The sequence below is a fragment of the Lissotriton helveticus genome, chromosome 1_1, assembly GCF_964261635.1.
Source record: "Lissotriton helveticus chromosome 1_1, aLisHel1.1, whole genome shotgun sequence".
Classification (NCBI taxonomy): Eukaryota; Metazoa; Chordata; class Amphibia; order Caudata; family Salamandridae; genus Lissotriton; species Lissotriton helveticus.
Genome location: NC_136057.1, coordinates 203741733 through 203766477, shown reverse-complemented (window position 1 = coordinate 203766477; position 24745 = coordinate 203741733). Strand labels below are relative to the sequence as shown.

The window sequence follows — 24745 nt, the reverse complement described above, 5'->3', positions numbered from 1 at the left end:
TGTAATACTACGGTGGTGGACTTCCTACATCTGGCTTGGACCTGTGATTCAGTGCAAAGCTTTTGGCAATTAGTAGTGGACGAGATGGTACATGCTACTCGACTTCCTATAGCTTTTACGGCCCATTGTTGCTTACTAGGCTATTTTAAACGCCCGATGGCCTGTAAAATGACTTTGTCAGCTGGCCATGGTATTAGTACGACAAAGAGTTGCAATTATATGGCTGTCACAGAGATCCCTGCTGATCGCACACTGGCATAGGAATGTAGCTGAGTGGGCATTGGCAGAGGAGACGCATATACGTCTAAATAGAAGGGATGACAAAGTTGAGGAAGCATTAAGCACCTGGAGTGCCCTCTCTGATAAACTTCAAGACCCCCTTTCCGGTGTGACTACAGACTCTGGCGTCAGCTCTGAATCTGGTGACTCCGAACACCACAGCACTGGATGAGTGAAGGTTAGTGAGCCCACATTGTTTCCCCAAGATGCTCATACAGATAGGGGAGGGGGACTCATTATCAATTTCTTCGAGTCTAGGAGAGCAGAGTGGTGAGCATGAGCTTACTGAATATTTTATGATGGACCCTCTCAGGTATAGATTTTTAATATCATGAAATGCATACTCTTGTTTTGTCTGCCTTGTTATACGTTGATAAAATGAAAAAGAAGTTTAAAAAACGCTATGATTTAATGATGTACACAGCTACCCTTCTAACTAGCCGTGATCATGAGAATTAATCATACAGGAGAATTAAACGTTTACACTGAAATACACAAGATGCAAAACTATAGAAGTAAAAAAATATATATATTGATGGCTGTCTGCTTCCTTGCGGCAAGATCCAGAGGAGGGGATTTATAAAAGTTGCTGATCTTCATCTCTCGTGATTCATGTGTTTCTGATTTCCACAGGTCGCCCTCCAGTTCCCAGATGAGCTTCTTGTTGACTCTGCTGCCATCGCAGCAAAGATAGAGGAAGCCACTGGCTCCAAGACGTTCATCCTTGGGGACACGTCTTACGGCAGGTAAGAAGGGCAGCTGGCATCAGTGTGTCTTTTCCCAGGGTACACTTTTCAGCTTTAAGGTCTTATATGTGCAGACAGATCTAGACCACTTTTAATTATCACTATCACAGCTATCTTTTAAATTGAGACACATTTAAGAAGCTCTGTGAGCACTTCAGTGGCATTATAATAAGTTATAAAGTAGTTCTAAAGTACTTTAAATATATTAGCTAGTGTTAGGCTTCTCCCATCCTCACCGCCCTACCGCTAACTCTCAATTCTGACTCGGCGCACTACCTCTTGTTATGTTATTTGGAATTAAACTGCTCTGAGCATTAATTTCCTGTCTGATCTGTGGCATCACCACAACGTTTTTGGGGCATAATAGCTATTGAAAGAAAAATAGCAAAAGTATTTTGGCAGTAAACATTATGTGTAGCAACCTAATACACAGTACATAGCAACATCTGAACAGTTTGGTGGATAGCAAACAGGATGTGTTTTTTGGCCATGCTAAGTGAGTGGTGATATAAGAACGTGCATACAAGACTGTACATACTTGAGTATCTTATCTGGGTACATGGTTGACATGGGGGTGTGGCCCTGGGCATGGTGGCGGTAAATGCGAGTTGAATACCATTCTCCGCCTACTATTGAATTCCTTCAAGTACGTGGAGTTCAAGGTCATTGTGAAATTGTTTTGAGAATGCCAATATAGCGTTTGGTTGGTGTTTTTGTTTGGGAATAGTAGTGTTATTTTGGGTTAGCATTGGAAGCCATGGGGGCCGATATGTGAATAATTGCTGAGTCTGAGGAAGAAAGAGTAGTGGTTGAAGGAGAGTGTTCTCTGGTTTGAGATATGGGAAGTGGGTGTAGTGTTCAACCATTTCTATAAGTAGACTGTGAAAGGTCTGAGGAAGGAGTGGTTGGAGAAGATGTGAGTGAATGGTGTTGATTTCAAGTTATTTTTCATGTTTAAATTGAAATACCTAAGAATGAAAAGTGTTGTTTTGGGATATTTATTCTCCATCTACACTAATGGTGTGGGAAAACATCTTGAGGGGGCAGCCTTGGTCGTCCATGTGCTTGCTAACCCTCAGCGGTTACCAATGCTAGCGTATGCAGACGATGCCTTATTGATGGCGAGAACTGGGAGGGGGCTCCAGTATCTTATATTTGCCTATGCAAATTTCATGGAATCATTAGATTTAAAGGTCAACCAAAGCAAATCTTTTATTATCATTACGGGGGGAGGGGGAACATGACAGATCTCCTTCTTTTTTATGGACTCCGGTAAGATTGAGGTGGTGGACTCCTTCCCCTAGGTTAGACTCCTTTTTGATAGAAACCAATCATGGTCTACATTACTAGAGGGAAGAGCATTGGGCATGCAGAGAAGCCTTATGGCACTGAAAAAAGCTCTCTAAAAGCTGGGAGTCAAACCGCTGATCCAATGAAAACAGTTTGCCATGCTAAAACTAAGGCCGCAGCAGTATATGGTGCAGCTATATGGGGATGGCTCCCTCTGCTACTCTGCTGGCCATAGAGAACAATTAACTTAAGTCCTTTACTTCCTTTCCACAGTCTTATTCAAATTATGTTTTACATATGGAATTGGCTTTACCATACATCATTGATACGATTAAAATGGCACCACTCCTACTGTGGCACTCTATCTGGCGCAGGGTACCAGTTCCCCTCACGCAAAACCTGATAACCCTACTGTAGTTACCTGACTTTAGAACAAGTGTTAAGTGGCTACAGTATGTGGAGTCGGAATCATCTGCCATTGGTTTAAGACGCCTTTTTAAAGACCCCTCTACTTGTAAGTCCATGTCTAAGCAAAAACTGGTTTAGATATTCATTTTGAGGGCACAATATCTGAGAAAGGAAAAAAAACTCCCACACCTAGACGGCTCGTCTGTATGAATTAACACCAGTGTTGATCGAGGGAAGTTTTCTCTATTTGGCTGATGTCACACTCTCACACCACCAATACAGTCTACTGAGATTTCGCTTAAATATGATCCCTCTGATAGGATTTCCAGGGAAGCAATATAAACACTCCAATCTCTTCGTATGTCCTTGTGACAACAAGTCCCCACAAAATGATCTCCAAGTTTAGTTTTTTTTTGTGTTTTTTATTGTCAAGAACGACACAAATTTATTGTACCAATTTGCAAGAGTCATACTTTAAAATGTTGCTGTGTAGCTCTGTTCTTCCTCAAATCCTTGCAGAACCCGTATGTCTGTTTTTCTCTAGCCTCATCATCCTTTTGAGCATGCAGTGGTGGAAGATTTGTCAAAATGCACCGGCCTTCTGCCCCTAAATAGTTCCTAAGCATTGCGAATTTGTGTTCTGCCGTAAATATGTCTCCTCCAATGGTTGCTACATTGGCTTTAAAACCCTTCTTCTAATCCTCCCTCAGTGTCACTGGTTCACCAGCTAGGTTCAAAAAGTTGGCGAAATTATTCCCTCCATGGTAAGTAATGTAAACAATGTTTATAATTAAGGTTCCCTGTTTTCCGTTTTTACTGATTTTTTACAGATACAGACAGAAAACAATGTGTTTTCAATCCACATTTATTTTTAAAAGTGGACAAATACAGAAAATTGACTCTGGTTGCTGTCTTTCTTGAATTATAGCCTAACGACTGAGCAGATGGACAGCAGGGGAAATTAAAAAACAGGATGACATTTCTTTAATGGCATATGTCAACATGCATCTGTGTGGTATAATGGTAATATTTAGTGGATGTATTGTAGCGTAATGTTTGGCAACTTAAATAGCGAAATCACTACAGACATCAAAGTATGAGTGCGTGTCCTATCAGTTAAATATGGATATGTAGTTTAATAACTTCATTTATAAACAAAACACAAAATAAATATGGATAAATACAGATAAAATGGCCCAAAAATAAATATGGATAAATACAGACGGAAATGAAAAAAACTAAAATACCATCAAACTGGGAGCACTATTCATAATTTAGTACTGCTGTTGGCTTTACTCATTTATTTAGTCCTCCATGTTTTTTGTCAACACTTGGAAGCTTTCCTTTATCTGTGTGAATACGCCGTATTTGTATTCCTTTTAGAAGCATTTCTGCCATACGGTGCACAATCACCCATCAAGAAACAATGGGCCTGTGACCTTATCTCGTTGCTATGCATGCCTTCCCTTTAAGTTCCGTTCACTGGTGGAAATCTGATGCTCCTTGCATACTTTTCCTTACAACAGATGCAAGCATGCGTGAATGCCAATTGACTCGTGTGTCACTCATGCAACAGCCATTGTGCTTGTGCTTGGCATCTGGCTCGAGTGCAAGGCAATTAGTTTATGTTTTTCCTTTTTCCCTTGTTTTTGCCCCCCAATCGGCACGGAAAGATGTGTATTTGTGCTCACCAGTTGACAAGGTTCCGGGCTCTTCCCTTCCAATGTGAGACGTCGCTGCAGTCTTCACAGCAAAATGATTTGCCCAGGTTTTTTTTACACCGCTCATCGCCAAATGTGGTGACTCTTCACAAAACGAGGCGTCATTAAAGATAGGTGTAGTGTAGTTTACGTATAACACATTAGGAGCGAATAGCTAAGCACCGCCTTCTCGAACTAACTCCCTCAAATCCCACCACCAATGTGTGCATTCCACAGCACACAAGATACAACAGTGACATTTTCTGAATTTTATAACTTAAAATCTGACTTTGTCATTGTAGAGAATTTTAAATTAATATTCTTTTGAGACCAAACGTGACATTTCTTATATTGGAGCTGACGGGGTAGCCGCATTCCTGCTGGTGGCTTTCCTTCAAATGCTAGAGCCCTAAGGTGCATGATCTTAGAGCCGGCGCTCCTAGACCCTGCTGTTTTGTCGACTACTGACCTGTGGCATAAATGGGGCGGATGCCTGGTGAGGCTGGCTCAGTGCTCCTGGGGGCGTTGTTGGTCCAGTCTCCAGGAACTGAGTGGAAGCGGACGTAGAAGCCGCGATTACAGCAACGGTCGTCCAAATCATGTAGTTGCAGCAGAACGCGCCCTGGAGAATGTGGCAGCACTCCTGTGCCCAGGACCCTGCTGCAGCGGATCTTAAGTGTGGCTGCCTGGAGACTACTGGTGGGGTTTGTGCTGAGGGCTAAATAATGGTGATGGATTAAACCCAGATCAGTTGACTGGGGGTGAGTGTTTGATTTGCTCAAACGCTCCGTCCATCATCCCCTTTTGTATTGCTTTGTTCGCCCTAAGTGTGGCAGGGTATGCTCAGACGTGAGTCCCTTGCTCACTTGGCCACTGGATTCAAGATAGCCTGGCTGATGAGGATTATGAATCCGAAACCGGTCCCAGGATGCTTGTTTCCGGTCCATGGAAGACATGGCTTGGCAGTTCGGGCTGGACTGTTCCCATGAGGCACAGGGTCAGACTGATTTGCATATGGCCATGTCTGAAATTGGGTGGCTGAGTGGGCTAAAGAATGGTGATGGATTAAACCCAGATCAGTTGACTGGAGTTGAGTGTTTGATTTGCTCAAACGCTCCGTCCTTCATCCCCTTTGGTATCGCTTTGTTCGCCCTAAGTGTGGCAGGGTATGCTCAGACGTGAGTCCCTTGCTCACTTGGCCACTGGATTCAAGATAGCCTGGCTGATGAGGATTATGAATCCGAAACCGGTCCCAGGATGCTTGTTTCCGGTCCATGGAAGACATGGCTTGGCAGTTCGGGCTGGACTGTTCCCATGAGGCACAGGGTCAGACTGATTTGCATATGGCCATGTCTGAAATGGGGTGGCTGAGTGGGCTAAAGAATGGTGATGGATTAAACCCAGATCAGTTGACTGGGGGTGAGTGTTTGATTTGCTCAAACGCGCTGTCCATCATCCCCTTTTGTATCGCTTTGGAGGGCCCCTGGTGGCACTGTGTTGGAGTAGGGGGCATCCTGGTGCTCTCTGGACTGTGCCGGAGGGCTCCATGCGGAGGTGACCCTCCCTCCTGAACTGCTGACTGGTGGCATACTAGCTACACAGGAGTTGTGGGTGTCTGCAGCAGTGTGGAGTGCCCTGTGCTGATCTCCTGACCTGCATTCCTCCTTCCGTATTCCGTAACAATCACTGTTTTCTGAAGTTTGTGAGGAATAAAAGGAAGAATTAATTTTGATTATGCTTAAGGTGTTGAAGAAGGATGAGAGGAGCGCATTCACCTGGGCTCAGAATTTCCGTCTGTCGTCCAACAAGACGCCCAGGATCCTGCCCTACTTGACAGGTGTGGGAATGTCCCCAGATTCTGTGGTCACTATATAGAAGCTCAGAAGGGTCTCCCCACTTCTTCCATGCAGCCATGGAATCTGATAGCTGCTTTATGAAAATCACTAGAGATTGAAACAATGAATTGTGTATCATGGGCATATGACACCAAGAAGAAACTGAAGAATCTAATCAGGTTGGGAAGAGGTGTAATGTACACTTTAAAGAGTGTCAGGCTTAATGATGATCCCTGCGGGATACCAGAACGCAAGGAGAAGGGGGTAGAAATGAATCCAGTAAAACATACAGATTATTCTCTACCTGAGAGGAACGTTCTGAGTGGCCAGTGCAGTGTACTTTAGTCCTATGGTGTTAACGTGGTTTAGTAAAACCTTGTGGTTGACCATATTGAAGTCCGCCAATATGCCAAGAAGGATTAGGGCTGCTTTCCCTCCCTGATCACTACTAGCTGTGGTTTTCATTGGGGCAACAATCAGGGCTGTTTCCGTACTATGCCCCCCATGGAAACCAAATTTAGTATGACCTAGAAGAATGTTACTCTAAAAAAAAAAAACGGTTCCATATGGTTTGTTTTGCTTTTTCCACCACTTGGGAAATGGGAGATGAGATGTTGGGCAATAACTGTTGGTTTAAAGGGGTAAAGGTTTTATTAGAAGAGGTAAGATACATGCTGTTTGTCAGGCTTTTGGGAAGTATCCCACACTGGACATCTCATTAAAGATCTTCATAAGGTGAGGCACTGCAGTCTTTGAAGCCATCTGTAGTGTTACTGGGGGGCATGGATCAAATGGTCCAGTAGCTCGTTAACCTGTTCTAGTGTGATAGGAGAGAATTTGGTTAGTGTGTTACTTACTTGAGGTGCCGTAAAACACCAGCAGAAGTTAGTCTAGCTTCCTCATTTGAGGCAAATTTATTGTAAACTTCTGCTACTTTAATTTGAAAATGTTCTGAAAATTAGTTGCAGAAGGATTGATTGGCAATCAACAGATTGGTATTATTGAGATTGGTGAGGGAGTCAATTGTTTTGAAGAGAGTTCTATCTGAATTTTTGGCCGATGTAAATGTGTCAGTGAAGTAAGAGGATTTTTCTTCCTGAATCATATTTTTGGAGATTCATGATACGGGCACGATGTGTTTCCTCATGTTGAATTCATTGAAGACTTGTAAAATCGACAAAGGAACCGAGTTACAGTAGTCTAGGTGACTCAATATGGTTGCCTGAACTATTAAACTACAAGAGGATGTTGGGAGAGATAAAAGCAGCTTGCGGAACTTCCTCTCCAACATGCCAAGCAGATTCCCTCCTCTTTCTCATCACAGCAACTGGATGTCACGTGTGGATTCTTCAAGTATGCTCTCAATTTCTCAGTGTCGTAAACCTCTAAGTGCATTTGCTGGATGTGCTGCTTGCATTGTTTGCTTTTGTTTGTAACACCCAGCTCATATAACACTTGGGTGGTGGCCGTGTGTCGTCAGCAGTCAGGTGAAACAATTGCTTTTAGTGTGTCAGCTGGTGGATGCTGCTGGCGTGGCTTAAAGTGAACTCTGGTAAGTCTGATGCTTTATTATAGGGAAACATAAACAATTTCTGGATATCTGTATTTTAAACCATTTCGCAAAGACCTTACCTTTTCTCAAATCTCAGGTACAAAGTATGGCCTTTTGATTGACGAACTGCAGTCACTGGTGTTCCAGTGCACAAGGATTCACCTACTTGTTTCTCTCAACTTTAAGTTTTGCCCAAAGTCTTACATTTGTTTCCTTAAGAGACCAATGTTTCTAATAAATCTCTTTTAACTGTTCATGGCTCATTTAAAACCAATGCCTGTTTAAATATGAATGGAGATATATCTTAAAAATGAATAAATATTAATCAGCTCTAACATTATCCTGGCTGTTTTTAAGTCTCCCCTTTCCAGGAATGTGAATTACCAGGAGATGCATCTTTGTGGCCATTATTCTTCAGGATTTAAGTTTCTTTCTTGAATCTCTCGTTTTTTCTTTTTCGTGTTTCTTTTTAATTTCTTTTTCTTGAGTTTCTTTTGTCTCCTATTTACCTCTCATTTTTCTCTTGCAGTTGCTGCGTGGACGAGGTTGCAGCGGAGCATGTGCAGGCAGATTCCCTGGTTCACTATGGAAGGGCTTGCTTGAGCCCGAGCACCAGGTTGCCTGTGCTCTATATATTTGGGCGCCAACCTGTGGATGTGAAAAGCTGTGCTGCTGTCTTTCGGACATTGTACCCTGACCAGCTGAGCCACGTGGTGGTAGTTAGTGACGTGGTGTACTCCTATATCATTGGTAAGTTACAGGTCACCATGGTCGTATCCCTGAGGGCTATGTTAGTAACTCATTAATAATACCCAACTCAGTCTTGGTCTTAGAAAATGTCAAAACTCACACACCTTTTGGTCGAGCAATGTTTGAACTGGTGATGAAAACCCATATGAATTTTGCATCCCCTAATGGTGAAAGATTGAACCAAAAGTGGGTGTCTGGCCCCCTAGCCTAGAGATTCTCTGTTATCCTTGTACCAATGCCTACTGCTTTTAAATACATGTGGAGAACTAATACGACACTATGGCATCAGGGATCAAACCAAAACCACTTTTAAAGTCTAGACGGAAAGTGGAAGTAATCAGATCTTCGATATCTTTCCTTCTTCCGTAGGCAGATTAATGTCAGGGATATAGTAAAAGGGCACTACATCATTGAAATGTTACTGCTTCCCCAGCAGACTAAACGTAACCATTGAGGGGTTCGTAAAGAGCTGAGAATGCAGTGACTACACTGAGGCCCAAACTTGACATTGGCATCCTAGTCACATATCTAGCACTTGGAGCGGGCAGTATGAGCCCACGTCCAGGGCGCCCACCTTTAATGGGCACATGGAGCTCTCAGCATTAATGTTACAAAAACAACAGTGCCCACTCACTTGGCTCCAGTGTTTACATTCATACTGCATTTAATATTTATTTTACATGCCAGAAGTGCTATTTTTAGAATCCTATCAAGGTTTTCTCTTGTCCTTCAATCTCTCTCTACCTCCAGGAACCTACAACCCCTGCCCACTCCTTTCCCACCAACAATTCAAGTGAGTGGAGAAGGGGCAGAATCTTTGCTTTCAGAAGCCAGTCATTGCTCTGATATCGTCAGCCAGAGACTGGCCTCTAAAACCAAAAGGGTTTCTCTGTTGCCTCATTTTATTGACCAGCAGCATCAAGGGCACCTAATGTATTCATGCTCAGGGCACTATATAAGCAAAAGCTGGCTCAGCTGGAGACCATCATAAATAACCTGTAGGCTGTACCATCAGTAAATCCAGATCACAGTGAAGACTAATCAATCCATAAAAGCTATTGCAGGTTATCGTCCATGTATTCTGATAAACACTTTGTTCCAGCTTAACATTCAGTATCCCCTCCAACCTCAACAGGTGTCAGCAGCCTTCATCATATGTAGACGAACCAATGCTCCTTCTGTAGGTTGACATAGACCACCCAGAGGCCCTGTCTCCACTGCATATAAACCTGGTCCACCCTGAAGGCCCTGCCACCACTGAATATTGCTCTAGTATACCCTGAAGACACTGCCAGTTCTCAAGGTGAACACAGACCAATCTGTAAACCTTGTCACCATCTTGACAAACCAAGTCCAGCATGCAGCCACTTCCACCTCTTCTGGTCAATAAGAGTCACCTGAAGGCGCTTATATCCATGAATATAAACCGAAGCTGGTCTGAAGGTCCTGCCAACTGCATTAAATGAACATACGCAACTTTGACCATCCATTTGCTTCTATATATAAATCTAGACCACTGACGGCCCTGCTATCACTGTAGATCAGCTTGCATCGTTCTGAAGCCCATCTTGTTAGGTGGTACGCAATACCTATTGCTTTGGTATTTCACTGATATTATTTGTTTACTTTGCCCATGAACATGATGCAAAGGTCGCACAATTTATGGCACACACAATCAAAATCCATTGACCAAAGGCTAAAACGAAAGCAAATTTTACGCAAATACTTTCATGTTTTGAATTGAATAATATAATACAACCATAGCTGTCCCTAAAACATACTTAAAATATAATTTGGCATACAAATGTTATGCAAATAATTGATACACAATAAAAACGACTATTGAATTTGTTATTTCATGTTCTCATTGATGAAGGCAACTATATACCCAATAATCTAATAGGTGTAATGGTTCGATGTTGGTTCCTAAGAGATCTTGAATAGTTGCTTCAAACAACGGAAAGAGATGCATCGACGTTTCGACCCTGGGAAGGATGCGGTGATTTAACGCATCAAGGGCGGGTCTTCATCGGGACTGTGTATATATATATATATATATATATATATATATATATATATATATAGGACAGCCTCTTGGGAACCTGCTCCACTCGGAGTCCTGGTCACTTTGTTTAACCAACTGTCGGTCAGCCAACTCAGACAGCGTAGATGCTCTTCTTCCCGCTGTAGTAATTTATTTGTACAGGAGGCAGAGCAAGGCGATTATTCTCCAATTTATTCGTGCTAACAGCCTGTCGTCCGTTTACTCTTCCAATGCTCGTGAATGATCATATATACAGTCCTGATGAAGACCCGCCCTTGATGCGTTAAATCACCGCATCCTTCCCAGGGTCGAAACGTCGACGCATCTCTTTCCGTTGTTTGAACCAACTATTCAAGATCTCTTAGGAACCAACATCGAACCATTACACCTATTAGATTATTGTGTATATAGTTGCCTTCATCAATGAGAACAAGAAATAACAAATTCAATAGTTGTTTTTATTGTGTATCAATTATTTGCATAAAATTTGTATGCCAAATTATATGTTAAGTATGTTTTAGGGACAGCTATTGTTGTATTATATGTTTCAATTCAAAACATGAAAGTATTTGAGTAAAATTTGCTTTCGTTTTAGACTTTGGTCAGTGGGTTTTGATTGTGTGTGCCATAAATCGTGCTACCTTTGTATCATGTTCATGGGCAAAGTAAACAAATAATATCAGTGAAATACCAAAGCAATAGGTATTGCGTACCGACAGAACCATTATTATTAATTCTATTACCCGCCCAGGTTCTGAGGGTCATAGGGTTACCCCATTACATTTAATCATCTTGTTAGGTGAACATGGACCACTGTGAAGCCCCATGTTATCAGTATATATGAACGGAAACCCTTTGAGTGCCCTACCATCTCTGTAAGTGATTCTAGACCAGTTCACAGGCCCTAACACCACTCTCTGTATCTAATAAACAACCCTAGATCTTTTCGAGGGTCCTGCTTCTACTGTATATGGACTTACAGCTCTTCAAAAAACTAGATGTTTGCAGACGCTGTGCCAGACCATTGTGAATACATTGTTGTCAAGAGCAATAAATGACGTAACCTGTTTATAGAATTGTGCCCCATTGTGAATACCCGTCTAATAGCCTATGCAAGTGCAAAGGGCCAGCTAACACTGTAAATTCACTTATATCATGTCATGGACCAGATCGATTGGAAGCTCATTGACGACGATTTTACAATACACTGCACTAAATGCCATATACACAAGTCCTGCCTGCTTACAAAAAGTTAGTTGCAGGTCAGATGATAAAGAGAGTTCCTCAGATACAACACAACTCTCCATCTGTGGTGGCTGTCATCTAATGTAATAGATTTCTTTGAGAAATGAGGCATGGACACCAGATCACATAAATTATAGAGTGATTGACGTGAATTCGTCTGCTCCTAGTGGTTGTATGAATAACACAACTGTACTTCAGATTTCCTATGGACCATCACTAATTAAAAATGTAATTGTAAACTTTTGTTTCGAATAGCAGAGCTCGTTTATGGACCCTGAAGTAGTTATGACCTTGTTATCCGTAAATCTTTTCTCATAAAAAACGGACATACTGTCTCCAAATTGGGTTAATGACTGTTTTCAGAGACTTCGTTTATAGAGACCTCTCTCTCCCCCCCCCCCCCCCCACCTGCCCCCTTTGCTTACTGTCAAAGACTGGGTTGTACATCTTTTGCCCGGTGGTTCCTTTGTTATGGGGATCTGTACATTTCTTAGCTGAGAATTGTTTACATGTACTTGTAATTGTTAAATAAGGTATGCTTGTTGGTCTGTCTGACAATGGCCATATGTCCACTGCACAGAAAAATTAGCATGAAGGCTGTGACTGGTCACTGGGTTTGAACTATCTTCTCACCATTGAATTAGAGATTGTGTAATTAATTTAGCAATGTGTACTGTACAAAATCACTCATGTCCATTTCATCTCTGGATTGTAATATAGTACTTTTAAAATAGGATGTGCATAATTCATTTAGCATTGTGTACTGTACAAGATCCATTTAATCTCAAGATTGTAATATAGTACTTTTAAATGGGGTGTGCATCCTTCTATTTTTTTACTAGACTTAGATGTTTACTGGTATATGTTGGTAATACTGCTGCTTTTAGAAGGTTTTCTCTTTCTTGCCCTTGCAGGTGGTCTTGAATCCATATTGAGGTCTGAGTACCTGCGTGCATCATTCTCCAGTATCGAATCCGAAAGAGGTTCACTTTCTATCCAAAAAACAAACCTCCATCCTGTCAAGACTGATGACTCCACAGAGTGCCCAGATGCAGAGATAGTGAGGAAGTTTGGGCGCCGGTTTTCTATTGACGGCAAACTTGGACTTGAAGGATACAGTGTGTTCTATATTGGTGAAGAGAGTCTGACGCTGACGAACTTCATGATGACGTGGAACAAGTGTGCGTTCTGCACTTTCAACCCATCCAGTGGTCAGGGCCGGCGTGAGACTCTGAACATTAGCAGGGCATTGATGAAGCGTTACTATTTGATTGAGAGGGCTCGTGATGCCCAGGTTGTTGGCATTCTGGTGGGCACACTTGGCGTTGCAGATTACCTCTCGGTCATCGAGCATCTAAAGACAGTCATTCGAAGGGCTGGGAAGAAGAGCTACATCTTTGTGATGGGAAAGTTGAACGCTGCAAAGCTCGCAAACTTCCTGGAGGTGGACATCTATGTGTTAGTAGCCTGCCCCGAAAACTCTCTGCTAGATTCTAGCAACTTCTACCGACCAGTCGTGACTCCTTTTGAGATGGATGTAGCATGCAACAGGGCCCGGGAGTGGACTGGAGACTACATTACAGACTACCGGGAACTTTTGCCAGGTAACAACGCCGAAACCATTAAAGTTATGTTCAGAGTTTCATGTAATTCTGACATTACCTTCTGGGTAATCTGCAGGGGGTGAGCAGTGCCAAGGACAACAGTTCATAACAGTTTTGACTGGAGTGGAAGGGCATCACAACCCAGTGGCTGTATTTGTGTACTGTTCTGTACTAAGCATAGAGTTTTGAACTGGGTATGTTCTACTGTCAGCCAGTGGAGCAGCTTGAGGATGTAGTCTGCCTGGCATAAGGTGCCCAGGTATAACATCTTGGCTCATTTATATGCTTTACGCATATGTATCCAACTAGTGCTGCTTTTGGTCATATTTTATTAAGTGGGAATCTAAGTGTAATCTTATTACGGTTGGTAACAGTGACTTGGGCACAGGATATTTTCCCTATTTGTACATTTAAGCAACTCTGTTTTAGAGGCCACTTGTCACTTTGAAGATTTTGCCCCCTTGGCCACACGCTTAACATGTGGTTCAATGTGTGACTCTAGAATGATCGAAGCAAAATTCCCCTTTCAGAGGCACAGCCCCGCCCTAAAACTCCAGAACCAGATCTTCCCAAAGTATTCACCTTTATCACAGGTTTGAGGCTTTGAGCGGCTTAATAATGATTGAACAAGCAACATTCGTATCTAAAAATACTATGTCTTTGTGTCTTTTTTTTCCTCATAGTACAGGTTTTGCCCATGGAGGGCATCAATGCTCTTTTAAGGTAAAAAAAAAATCCAGAACCATGAACACATTTCTAATAGAAATGCATTTTGGTACCAGGAAAATGTTAAAACAGTGGGTATGGCAGATGTTGGAGGAGTAGCTAAAAACAGATGAGTAAAAAAATAAAAGCAATGGGGTGAACAATTGTAAGTAGAGCAGGAAGAGTTTCATTTTTTTGTAGAACCGTAGGAGGCTTTCTTCATACCTTAGTTCTTAGGAAACAGTTTTTCATAAATAATTAAGGCACAGTTCTAGAGAAAAATTGGTTGCCAAATTTTTTTTTGTTGCAGAAGTGAACTCTTTATTTCCAAACAAGGTGCTTTTTGGCTTCTTACGTCTCCATGATTAAATTCTATAGTAATTACGTGCATGCCCTTGATATACCCTCAACTACGCTGCAAAAATCGTTCAGATATTAACTACAAAATCGGATGCAGTATCCCAACATACAGTGCACAACACCTTCCCTTCTGATTTATAACACAGCAGATCTGGTTGCACTGGTGCCTCTGGTGACCCTCTGCTCCTCCACTGAGTTTGACCTACAGGAAGAATAAAACCTCTTCCTGGCCTCCTATGCAAATTATAACTCCCGGCATGGTGGGTTCCCAGTCTATGTCAAATAACACTGTAACACCCTTCCACAGCGTCAATTACCCAAAAGTGGATTTCGTATTAGAGCTAATTGAGTCATTGTTTTTTTTCCTCACTTGCAATCGGTGCCTTCAGCATACTTTTCCAAGGATGCATTGGAATCATGAATAAGCTGTCCACTTGCCCTCCCAGTTACTACTCCATGCAATAAAAGAGTTTTGTAGATATGGTGTCTACATCTTCCATTTCACCTCTAAACAAAAGGGGCCCTATAGTTGAGGGGCATGGGAAGGAGGGAACAAGACATTGCATGGAAATAGACTACACTCGTAGTGAGCTCTTGTATATTGTGCTTCCTGAGTGGTGCAACATTTCTCTAGACAGGCAGATGTAACTACTGTTTCCTATCAGTATGCAGGTCTATTGGATATTGCAAAGTAGAGAGAATGAAGTAGAATGAGGGAGTATGCTGGGAGCAGTGAGAACAAGCTTAAAGACTCCATATTCATAGTGACCAGCTGTTGCGTTGGATTACACTACTGTGAGGAAGCCAAAGTACCTTGATCCCTATGAAGTGCAGGTAGAGCAATGCCTGTTATCACTAGCATTGTCGTCTCCAGGAGGCATCATATAAATATTTTTAAGTGGAGGATACCATGCGCTGTTACACATACCATTGTTGTCACAATTCCCCATCATGACTGGGAGGATGTCTACCAAAGGTTTATGAAATACGCGGAACCCATCTTTCTTTACATGGTGATTCAACCTCTATGCCTTCGGCCCTGCACATGTTAACACTCATGTATTGTACATCTGGACAATCTTATGCAGATGTCCAGACTCACGGTGGACGAGGGTTAAGGATAAATTAACAGAGTAGATGGTGGTCGATCATATTTTTCAAAATTGTGCAACTTAAACTACAAGTGAGCAGACATTTATTTGGTGACATTCAGTAAGTTTGCTATTATTCGCTCAGTTCCTATCCAATTTCCACATACATGTTATTGTTTCCTCTTAGTTATTTGGATTTACTCATTCTGCAAAAGATTATAATGAAACCCTAATTGCTTATTTTGTTTGATGTCTGATGTACTGGGTCACAATCTCGTGATGATCCAGGATATTTTATATCTTGGCTGTGAAGGAGTTGATAAGTTTTGAAGCTTGCACTGAGATTGATGTCCCACCAACTGATTTTTCTTGTGAGAAGGCAGGTGAGTTGGGGGTGCTGATCTTGAGTACAGTTCTGGGAGTATAGTTGGACTTTTATTTGTAGGTATTATGGCCGTCCTCTTGTACGGCTCTGTGGGCGTTGCAAAGCGTTTGGCTGTCAATGGCCAATTGGGGAGTCAGCATCCAGCTTTTTTCCACTACCATGATACAGTAATTCTTGAAGTTACTCCAATTGGGCTGTAGTGTTCTTTGGAAGCCTTACATACCAATATTCAGAAAGACAACCTGGTCATGAACATCAGCAAAGAATAAATAATCTCCTACAGAAAACCTCCCGGCAAGCTCAGTTGTTATATTGGCTGTACCAAAATTGGGCAGACCTACTCCTATCAGTATCTGCAAGCATGGCAAAATTGGAGGAGTGATTGAAAATCACATCCCAATCCAGTGAAAAATAAGTCCATTATTTACAATTTGCATTCAGACGATATGTGAATCTTCATAGTTCAAGGCGACATCAAACTTGACAGTGTTTTTCAAGCAAATATGTCCCAGCTGTAACTTATGGAGTCATTAGGTTTCCAAGTAAGATCAATGCAGGCCTAGAGCTCTTAATCTGCAGAGCATTAAAGCTGTTTTCCTGCCCAATTCCTGTTCTCTCTCGCAATTGAGGCTAAGGTTTGGCTTAATGAATATGACCATGTACTAATCAGGCATTTTATCAACTACTTCCATCATTTGAAATAGGCACAAGAACGTCCCTTAAAATTCTTAGTTTGAAAGGATTTGAATAATTCATTGTCTTTGAGTCCTTCACCACGGCTCTCCAATGTGGAGAGAATTTTGACATATTTGGATATAATTGAAGAAGGGTCTCAGAATCTTGTTTATACAGTTTTCAAAACTGAAGTTTAAAAATAAAGTATTTATCTTTTGGGGAAAACATGAAACTTTTTTTTAAATTGACAAGGGGCGCAGATTTTGGCTTAATCCTTTTCTATTCTGTAACCTCTACAATATCTTCAGCAGCATCTACAAGGGTCTCAGTGAGTATCATGACGTTTGAAATACTATTGCTACCAATTTTAGAGTTTGGTGCCGGCTGGAGTAAGGGGGGGGAGGCTCCTTAGCTGCATGTGCTGCATACTTTGTGGAGCTACAGTGGAATTCATACAGCATCTGATTTGCATTTGTCCTCAACTAAGCTACATTTGGAAAATCCTAATAGTCCTTTCCATTCAATAGTTTTGGGGTGAGGACTTTCACACCTGCGTTATCAGAATGCATTGAAGGAAGGAACATTCAAATTGTCCGTTACTTTTTAGGTCTCGCGCCTAGTGATACACTGCGCAGTAGTGTTCGGGCAGCAAAAGTCCTTCTGTCCAGGTTTTCAAAATGGACCTAGGAAATGCACACGCTCGTGCGTGTTCATTTCCTATGGTCCATTTGATTGGGCTTGTAGTGCGTGTTGTTTTTTAACAGAGCACGCAATAGGCCACAGGCGGTCGCGTAGCTCCGCCTATGGCCTATTGGTGTCTGTTACGTGCACCAAAGCCCATATGTTCTCAATTATCGTGCCCAGACACGGGAGCGATAATTGAAAACATATGCTTCGCAATGGCGCGCGCGCGCACGACTCACAGGCGTGTTTTTTTTTTTTTTTACAATAGCTCGCGATCACTTTCAGTGCCGCTTGTTTTTTTTGGGTGAAGAGAGAAGGTTGTTGGTTTTGCCGAGCATGGATTGCATCTCCAGGGGGGAGGGTGCGCCCTGCCTCGTCTGAAGAGGTATACCAGCCCTCGTGACGTTAGCTCACATTTTGGCATAAAAGATCAGATATCTGAGAGTTTCAAATAAGGGAAGAACCTGGGGCGCACACCTGGGGTGTGAGAGACAGTGGGGCTGACTCTTCCCCCCTCTCCAGCCTCAGTCAGTCTCTGAGTCAGGCACAGTCGGGCTGGGCTGCAGTCGACACGGGGTGGGGCACGGGGAACATGAGCTCATGTCCCTGGGGCTATAAAAGCTGTTCTTGAGCAGAAGCAGGCAGGAAAAAAATACATAAATAAAGTCCTGGCTGGTCCGTGCTTACTCGACTCTCCTCGCGCAGCTCAAACGTGAGGGAATTTCGTTGATTGAGAGCGTCTGAGAGGAACTTCTGTAAGCACAGGCGCGAGGCGTCGCGTGCACGTTCACTGGCTGTGGCCGCCCAGAAACACACAAGCCGCGAGAGCTACTGCAAGCTCCACCTCTGGCTGATTAGAAAGCGTTGTGTGCACAATACACTGCTTGTGCACCAAGAACACCTGCCTGTAAGGGCCTTTCGTTGACAGACACCGGCTGCAAGGGCCGCTTGTGAATTGAAGCACAGCAGCAGATACATCGTTAAATACAGATGAGCTTTTTTTTTTACAGAATTATTTATTCTTAATAAAACGGGCCCTCTTCTCCCAGATCCTCGCTCCTACCCTCTCCTTATGTTTCCCATCCCTCACTTTTTTACGTTTCTCCAATCCCATGACGTCGCTCAGATGCGATGCTGCCCATCATTTGTATCCATGTTTTGTTCCCTGGTCTGCTTTTTTAACAATTCCTAATCTCTCGTGCCTCACCTCTCTCACTAATTCCTCTATTCCTAAGATTTTCCTCGCCCCATTAGTGCACTCCTGCTGTCGTTCCCACTTCCCATGATCTTTAGTCACTCCCATACCTCCCAATCTGTCTTGATGTATCTTTTCTCTCTACCTCACTGTGAGAAAGTGCCATCTTTCTTGCCTTGGTATGCCCCCACTTTTTTTCTGAACTGCTGATGTACTTTGACTGAGTGTGCCCTGGGCCACTGGCAACCAGGGACCCAGGGCCTGTGTTCCTTCCCTACAAAGACAAGCTATTCTAAAACTTAACACCCAATTGGCATCTCTGGCCACCTGTCAGCCCCTAGTAAATGGTACCCTAGGTACCCAGGGCATGGTGACCAGAGAAGACCTCTGAGGGCTGCAGCACTTATTGTGCCACCCTCAGGCACCCTGTACCCTGGCACCCACACACTGCCTTTGCAGGCTGAGAGCCTAAGTACCGAACTAAAGCAAGAGTCGACATGGCACACATCCCTGTGTGCCATGCCCACAGAACCCACTGCCCTGGCATACTTCAGTCATCCCTCCAGCTGGGTGCCCTATGCCAGAGGAGAGGCCACCGGGGCATGAGCCCTGTGCCCCTACAGTACCCAGGGCCATTCCTGGGCCCTGTAAGTGCAGTGATGCCATTTAAGAGTATATGGTGCTGGGAGGTCGTCATTACGAACTCCACAGCACCATAATGGCTACACTGAAGACTGACAAGCTTGGTCCCAAACTTCTCAGCATATTAAACCCGCACTGATGCCAGTGTGGGATTTAATGTAAAATGCACGAGAGGGCATCTTAGAGATGCCCTCCAAAACCCGAACCTACAATCCACGTCTGGGCTGAGTGGCTACAGAGGCTTCCACACAGCAGACATGTTGCTGGACCCTTGGGTGGAGAGCCCCACGCTCTCCTGGCCTGCAACAATGCACATCCTGTGCGAGGTGATATGTCTCCTCCCCCAGGATGGACAGGGGGAAGCTTCAAAGGCATACCGCCTCTGAGAGCTTCTCCAGACCATTTGCTGTACCCAGCAACCAGCCCCCACCGGGCCTACCCCCACCCTGGCGGGAAGACTGGCGGGAAAAACTACATCAGGAAGGGGGGTGTGCCAACCTGTGCCAACTCCACACCTCAGGTGGAGGAGGCGAGGTGAAGCACGACCCCGGACCCCGGCCATCTTGTAGATGGGGAGTCCTGCTCCCCTCCCACAGAAGAGGAGCAGGCTAGGGGGTGTACTCACCTCAGGACAGGGACCCATTGGTCCCTGCCCTTGCCCTACCTGTAACGCCCCTAAATTCAGTATTTAGGGGCTCCCTGAACCTTCCTTCCTTAGATCCCGATATAAAAAAGAAGAATGAAGATCAAGAAGAAGAAGACCCGTCGTGCAGCTGCTAACAAAAGGACAACAACAACTGACTTGGCCCCAGCCCCACCGGCCTGTTGATCTTGGAACCTGCTCCTACCTAAACCCGGCGACCTCCGTGGACAGCAACCTTGGGACACCCAGAGGACCTGCCTGCCTTGACCCTCTCGACGATTGGGACTCCCATCAGCAGAGGCTCTGCTGCAACAACCCACCTGGTGCCCACCAGGATGCTCCGGACCAGCCCACTCTGCACCAGCCGAGCCCGGGCCGGGCCAAACCGAACCAAGACCACGTGGACGTCCCCCCGGCGACTGGGACCCGAAGTCCAGTGCCCAAAGACCCTCCTCGACGAACCAGCCGACGCCTGCAGACTCAGAACCAGCGGCCACCCCAACCGCAACCAGCCGAGGGTACGTTTTTCCGACACCCAAAGACACCCCTGCATCCGGTGCCCTACAGCCCCCTGTGCCTCCCTTTGGGGTACCTACCTGGGCTCCAACCTCCCAACTTACCTCTCGAAGTGCTGGTCGCCCCTGGAGAGTCACCGTCCCCGAGCCTGCAGCCTTTGTTCCTTTTTCAAGATCCTCATTGGATAACATTGAGCGCCCGACGGCTCAAAAGCACCCTGCACCCAGCCGCCCGAGTGCCATTGGCGGTGACCTCTTTGCCCTATCCTACTTCCCCCCCTTGCCCAAAGCAAGTGACCAGGAGCCCCGCGCCCAGAGCCGCGTGGCTGCCACCAACCAAAGGCCATCTTTCCCTCATTGCATAACATTGGGCCTACCTAGCTCTGCACCCGGCCGCCCCTGCTCCGCTGGGACTAAACTAACTGTACTCACCTGACCCTGAGTCTATGCCCAGAACCCTAACTTCACTAACCAAGTACTCACCTGGAAACCGGTAATTCACTTACCTGCCATTGGATAACATTGACCCATTTTGACTTGAAAATGTTCTAAGTGTGAAGTTTTGAAAACATGATAATATACATATAAAATTAGCCAAAGTCCGAATTCGAAAATACTCACTTGTGATCAGGAGAGAAGCCAGTACTGTACCTTTCAGCCCAGTACTGAACCGCAAAAGTAATCCCTAGCGGGTTTACTAGTAACCTGTATTTTCTCCATAGGAACCCATTGTCTGCTTTTCTATGAAATTTCTTCTGTCTACTTTTGAAAACTGCAAATATTCTTTAACATGCATTTGCAATGCAATAGGTCTCTCAATAGGAAGGTTTTAGCTATTTGTATTGTAAATGACAAATGTATTATTTATGTGTTGGTTTTGAAAATAGCGAAATGAATAGCTTTGTCATTTACAATGCCAATAGTTTTAAATTTCGCAAATGGGACACCTATAGCATTTGTAATGCAATATGTAATATATTTATGTGACTTAGATGTATTGATATTACAAATAACAATGGCTTTTAATTTATTTAATAATTAATACTTAAATAAAAGTTATTGTAATTTATAATGGCAATAGCTTAAACTTTTGTAAATAACTTTAGTGAAGATTATGTTCAGTGTATTTTATTGTGACGAAAATTCAAGAACAGAAGTTAAATATTAACATCTTTTTGTGACATTTGTAATAAATCTTGAAACATTGAGAGAACATATTTGAACCAGTTGTTGTTGAATGGCTGCACAGATTGATGCTTTGGTGGCGCTGAGTGATGTTGTGGTTGTGACGAGTGATGCTGTGGCGTTCAGTGATGCTGTGGTAACGCATAGGGATGTTGTGGTGCCCCTGAGGGATGCTGTGGTGGTGTTGAGTGATGCTGTGGTGATGAGATAGACAGAGTGTAATTATGTGGCTTGTAACTATGTGGCACTGAGTGGTATTTGGAGTGTATGTTGCAATGAGTGCAGTGTAATTATGTGGCGTGTAATTATGTGGCACTGAGTGGTATTTAGAGTGTATGTTGCGTTGAACGCAGTGTAAATATGTAGCATATACTTATGTGGCCCTGAGTGGTATTTGGAGTCTATGTTGCGTTGAACGCAGTGTAATTATGTCGCATTATGTGGCACTGATTGGCATTGTGTGGAGTGTATGTTGTATTCAGTATAGTGTAATTGTGTGGCGTGTAATTATGTGGCACTGAGTGGTATTGTTTGGAGTGTATGTTGCATTGAGTGCGTTGTATTTATATAGCATATAATTATGTGGCCCTGAGTGGAATTGTGTGGAGTGTGTGTTGCATTCAGTAGAGTGTAATTACGTGGCGTGTAACTATGTGGCTCTGAGTGGTATTTAGAGTGAATGTTGCATGGAGGGCAGTGTAATTATGTGGCGTGTAATTATGTGGCACTGAATGGTATCTGGAGTGTATGTTGCGTTGAGCGCAGTGTAATTATGTTAGGTGTAATTATGTGGCACTGAGTGGTATTTGGACTATGTTGCGTTGAGCACAGTGTAAATATGTAGCATATAATTATGTGGCACTGAGTGGTATTATGAGGAGTGTATGTTGTATTTAGTAGAGTGTAATTGTGTGGCGTGAGGGGTTGTGTGTGGGGGTTGTGTGTGGGGGTTGTGTGTGTGGGCGTTGTGTGTGTGGTGTGTGTGTGGTTGTGTGTGTGTGGTTGTGTGTGGGGGGTTGTGTGTGTGTGTGGGGTTGTGTGTGTGTGGGGTTATGTGTGTGGGGTTGTAAGATTGTGTGTGTAACATGGATCCGTACATGGATCTGCAATACTGAAATGGCTGATGGGTTCAAGTACTTTTTGAATTGGATGTGTATGTGTGGGTTTGTGTGTGTGGGGGTTTCTGTGTGGTGTGTGTGTGTGGGGTTGTGTGTGTGTGGGGTTGTGTGTGTGGGGCTGTGTGTGTGTGGGGCTGTGTGTGTGGGGGGGTGTTGTGTGTGGGGGGGTGTTGTGTGTGGGGGGTGTGTGTGGGGGTGTGTGGGGGGTTGTGTGTGTGGGGTTGTGTGTGTTTGGGGTTGTGTGTGTGTGGTTGTGTGTGTGTGGGGTTGTAAGATTGTGTCTGTAACATGGATCCATACATGGATCTGCAATACTGAAATGACTGATGGGTTGGAGTACTTTTCGAATTGGATTCAAGGCTATCTGCAGGTCCTTGTTGGTCCAAATATACATAAAACTTTTCAAAATGTATCCTCTTCATACCCAACTCAAGTACTTATGGACCCTGCCCCCGAAGCTACCTTCCCAATCAGTTATATCTCAGCTCCAAAGATGAAGCAAGAAGGTTACTAGAGGCATGGACACTCCTTTATCACAATGGGTGGACACCCACTCCACTCTCAGTCCTGTCCAACTAACAGTAAACTGAATCCAGAGTAAATGATGGGGCAGCCACTCCGGCCACCAGCCAGCCCACAAGCAAAGCTGTAAGGCTCTAGTTCTCTAAATCAACCCGACATCCCACATATCCCTTGGCTAAAACTCATAGTAGTATTTGCCCTTTACATCAAAGACCAACACACATGCAAAAATGTAGAAAAGAATTGTGGCTGTACATGGACATTTACTACTGTCAAACTAGTGTGAATGATAGCTGTGATATGATGCATAGGGGAGAAGAGTGGCAGCCCATTGCAGTTTGTATCTATATGCAAGCAATCCCACTTCCAAATACACAGTTACAGTCGGAGTAAAGGAATAAATACTGCCCCAAAATGCATCAAATGCTGTGTTCTCAGAAGATTACTGTGTGAACACTTCAAGCACATTTTACTACAGTTGTTGTTTCTCCTTATCTAAACTCATTGATGCTCCAAACACAACCTTAGCATGAAAGTCTGTCAAACTGTTAACTATTGTTTCTCCCAAGGCTTCAAAATACATTTATATAAAATTGTAATCATCCAGTTAATACACACATTTAAATACTGTTAGTAGAGGGACTTGTCTTGCATCAAAAGAAGAAAAAAGAGAAATAAATATGGACTACAGACAGATGACTTGGCATTCCTGGATAATAACAACTCAATTTTAAACTTTACCTCTCCAATCCACTATAGATCTAAACAATAAGTTAGGAACGATAGATACTTACTGATTCACAACATCCTGCTAAAAGAAGGTAGTAGTGCTATGAAATAAAACAACACAGGAACTTCAAGTCACCACAAGAACAGACATTAAATGTAAACAAGAGTTGCAAGCCCGTGGAGTTTATGGACCACACAGTAACATGAGATGTTTCAGACCCTTTACCCTTCAAACATTCACTTCATCTAAAGTTAACTGGGTACCTCCTTTACTAACATGGAACGCTAGAAAAACAACGTTACAACAATGAGGCTTTAAAAAAACTGACAAATCACGGAGATAGAGGGTCCTTGATCCCCCATGAATCTTCACGGCCTTGGACTATTCTATGTATGAAAGTATTGTCACAAAGATTGTCACTGGAATACGGTTTACAGTAGCTAGTGTGCATTCACATCGTAGTGATCCTTTCGTGTCAGACAGTGTAATAAAATGAAGGTTCTAAAGTGCATACCGATTATAAACCAGCAGGCACTGAGGCAGGAAGAACCCCACATGTAGCCACTGGCCTCAGCACACCCCCAACTTCTATACCACCCCCGAACCTGGAGCGGCGAGAAACTTAAATGATGCCTCTAACGGTGGGGACCCGGCTCGGCAAACTGCACTGTCTGAGCCAGTAGTGAATGCCCCTTGTGCCTCATCAATATGCCCAGAAAATGCGCTCAATGACTCAAAGTCACCCCGCTCCTCAAAAACACATCTTCCGATATCTCCAAGTGTGAAAAGTGGCTCCATGCGCACGTCAGTGCATCCTGCAACGTAAAGACTGAAACGTGGCC

At 43.6% G+C, this 24745-nt stretch overlaps 1 protein-coding gene across 2 annotated transcripts in view; it reads left to right on the top strand.

The window, feature by feature from the left end:
• The window catches only part of DPH2 (diphthamide biosynthesis 2), a 174900-nt gene that overhangs the window by 100985 nt on the left and 49170 nt on the right, over positions 1-24745 (top strand). For both annotated transcript variants that reach the window (XM_078664206.1, XM_078664239.1), the window contains exons 3-5: positions 913-1025; positions 8340-8560; positions 12764-13453. In XM_078664206.1, the coding sequence (XP_078520332.1) occupies positions 913-1025; positions 8340-8560; positions 12764-13453 (1024 nt within the window). The remainder of the gene's footprint in view (positions 1-912; positions 1026-8339; positions 8561-12763; positions 13454-24745) is intronic.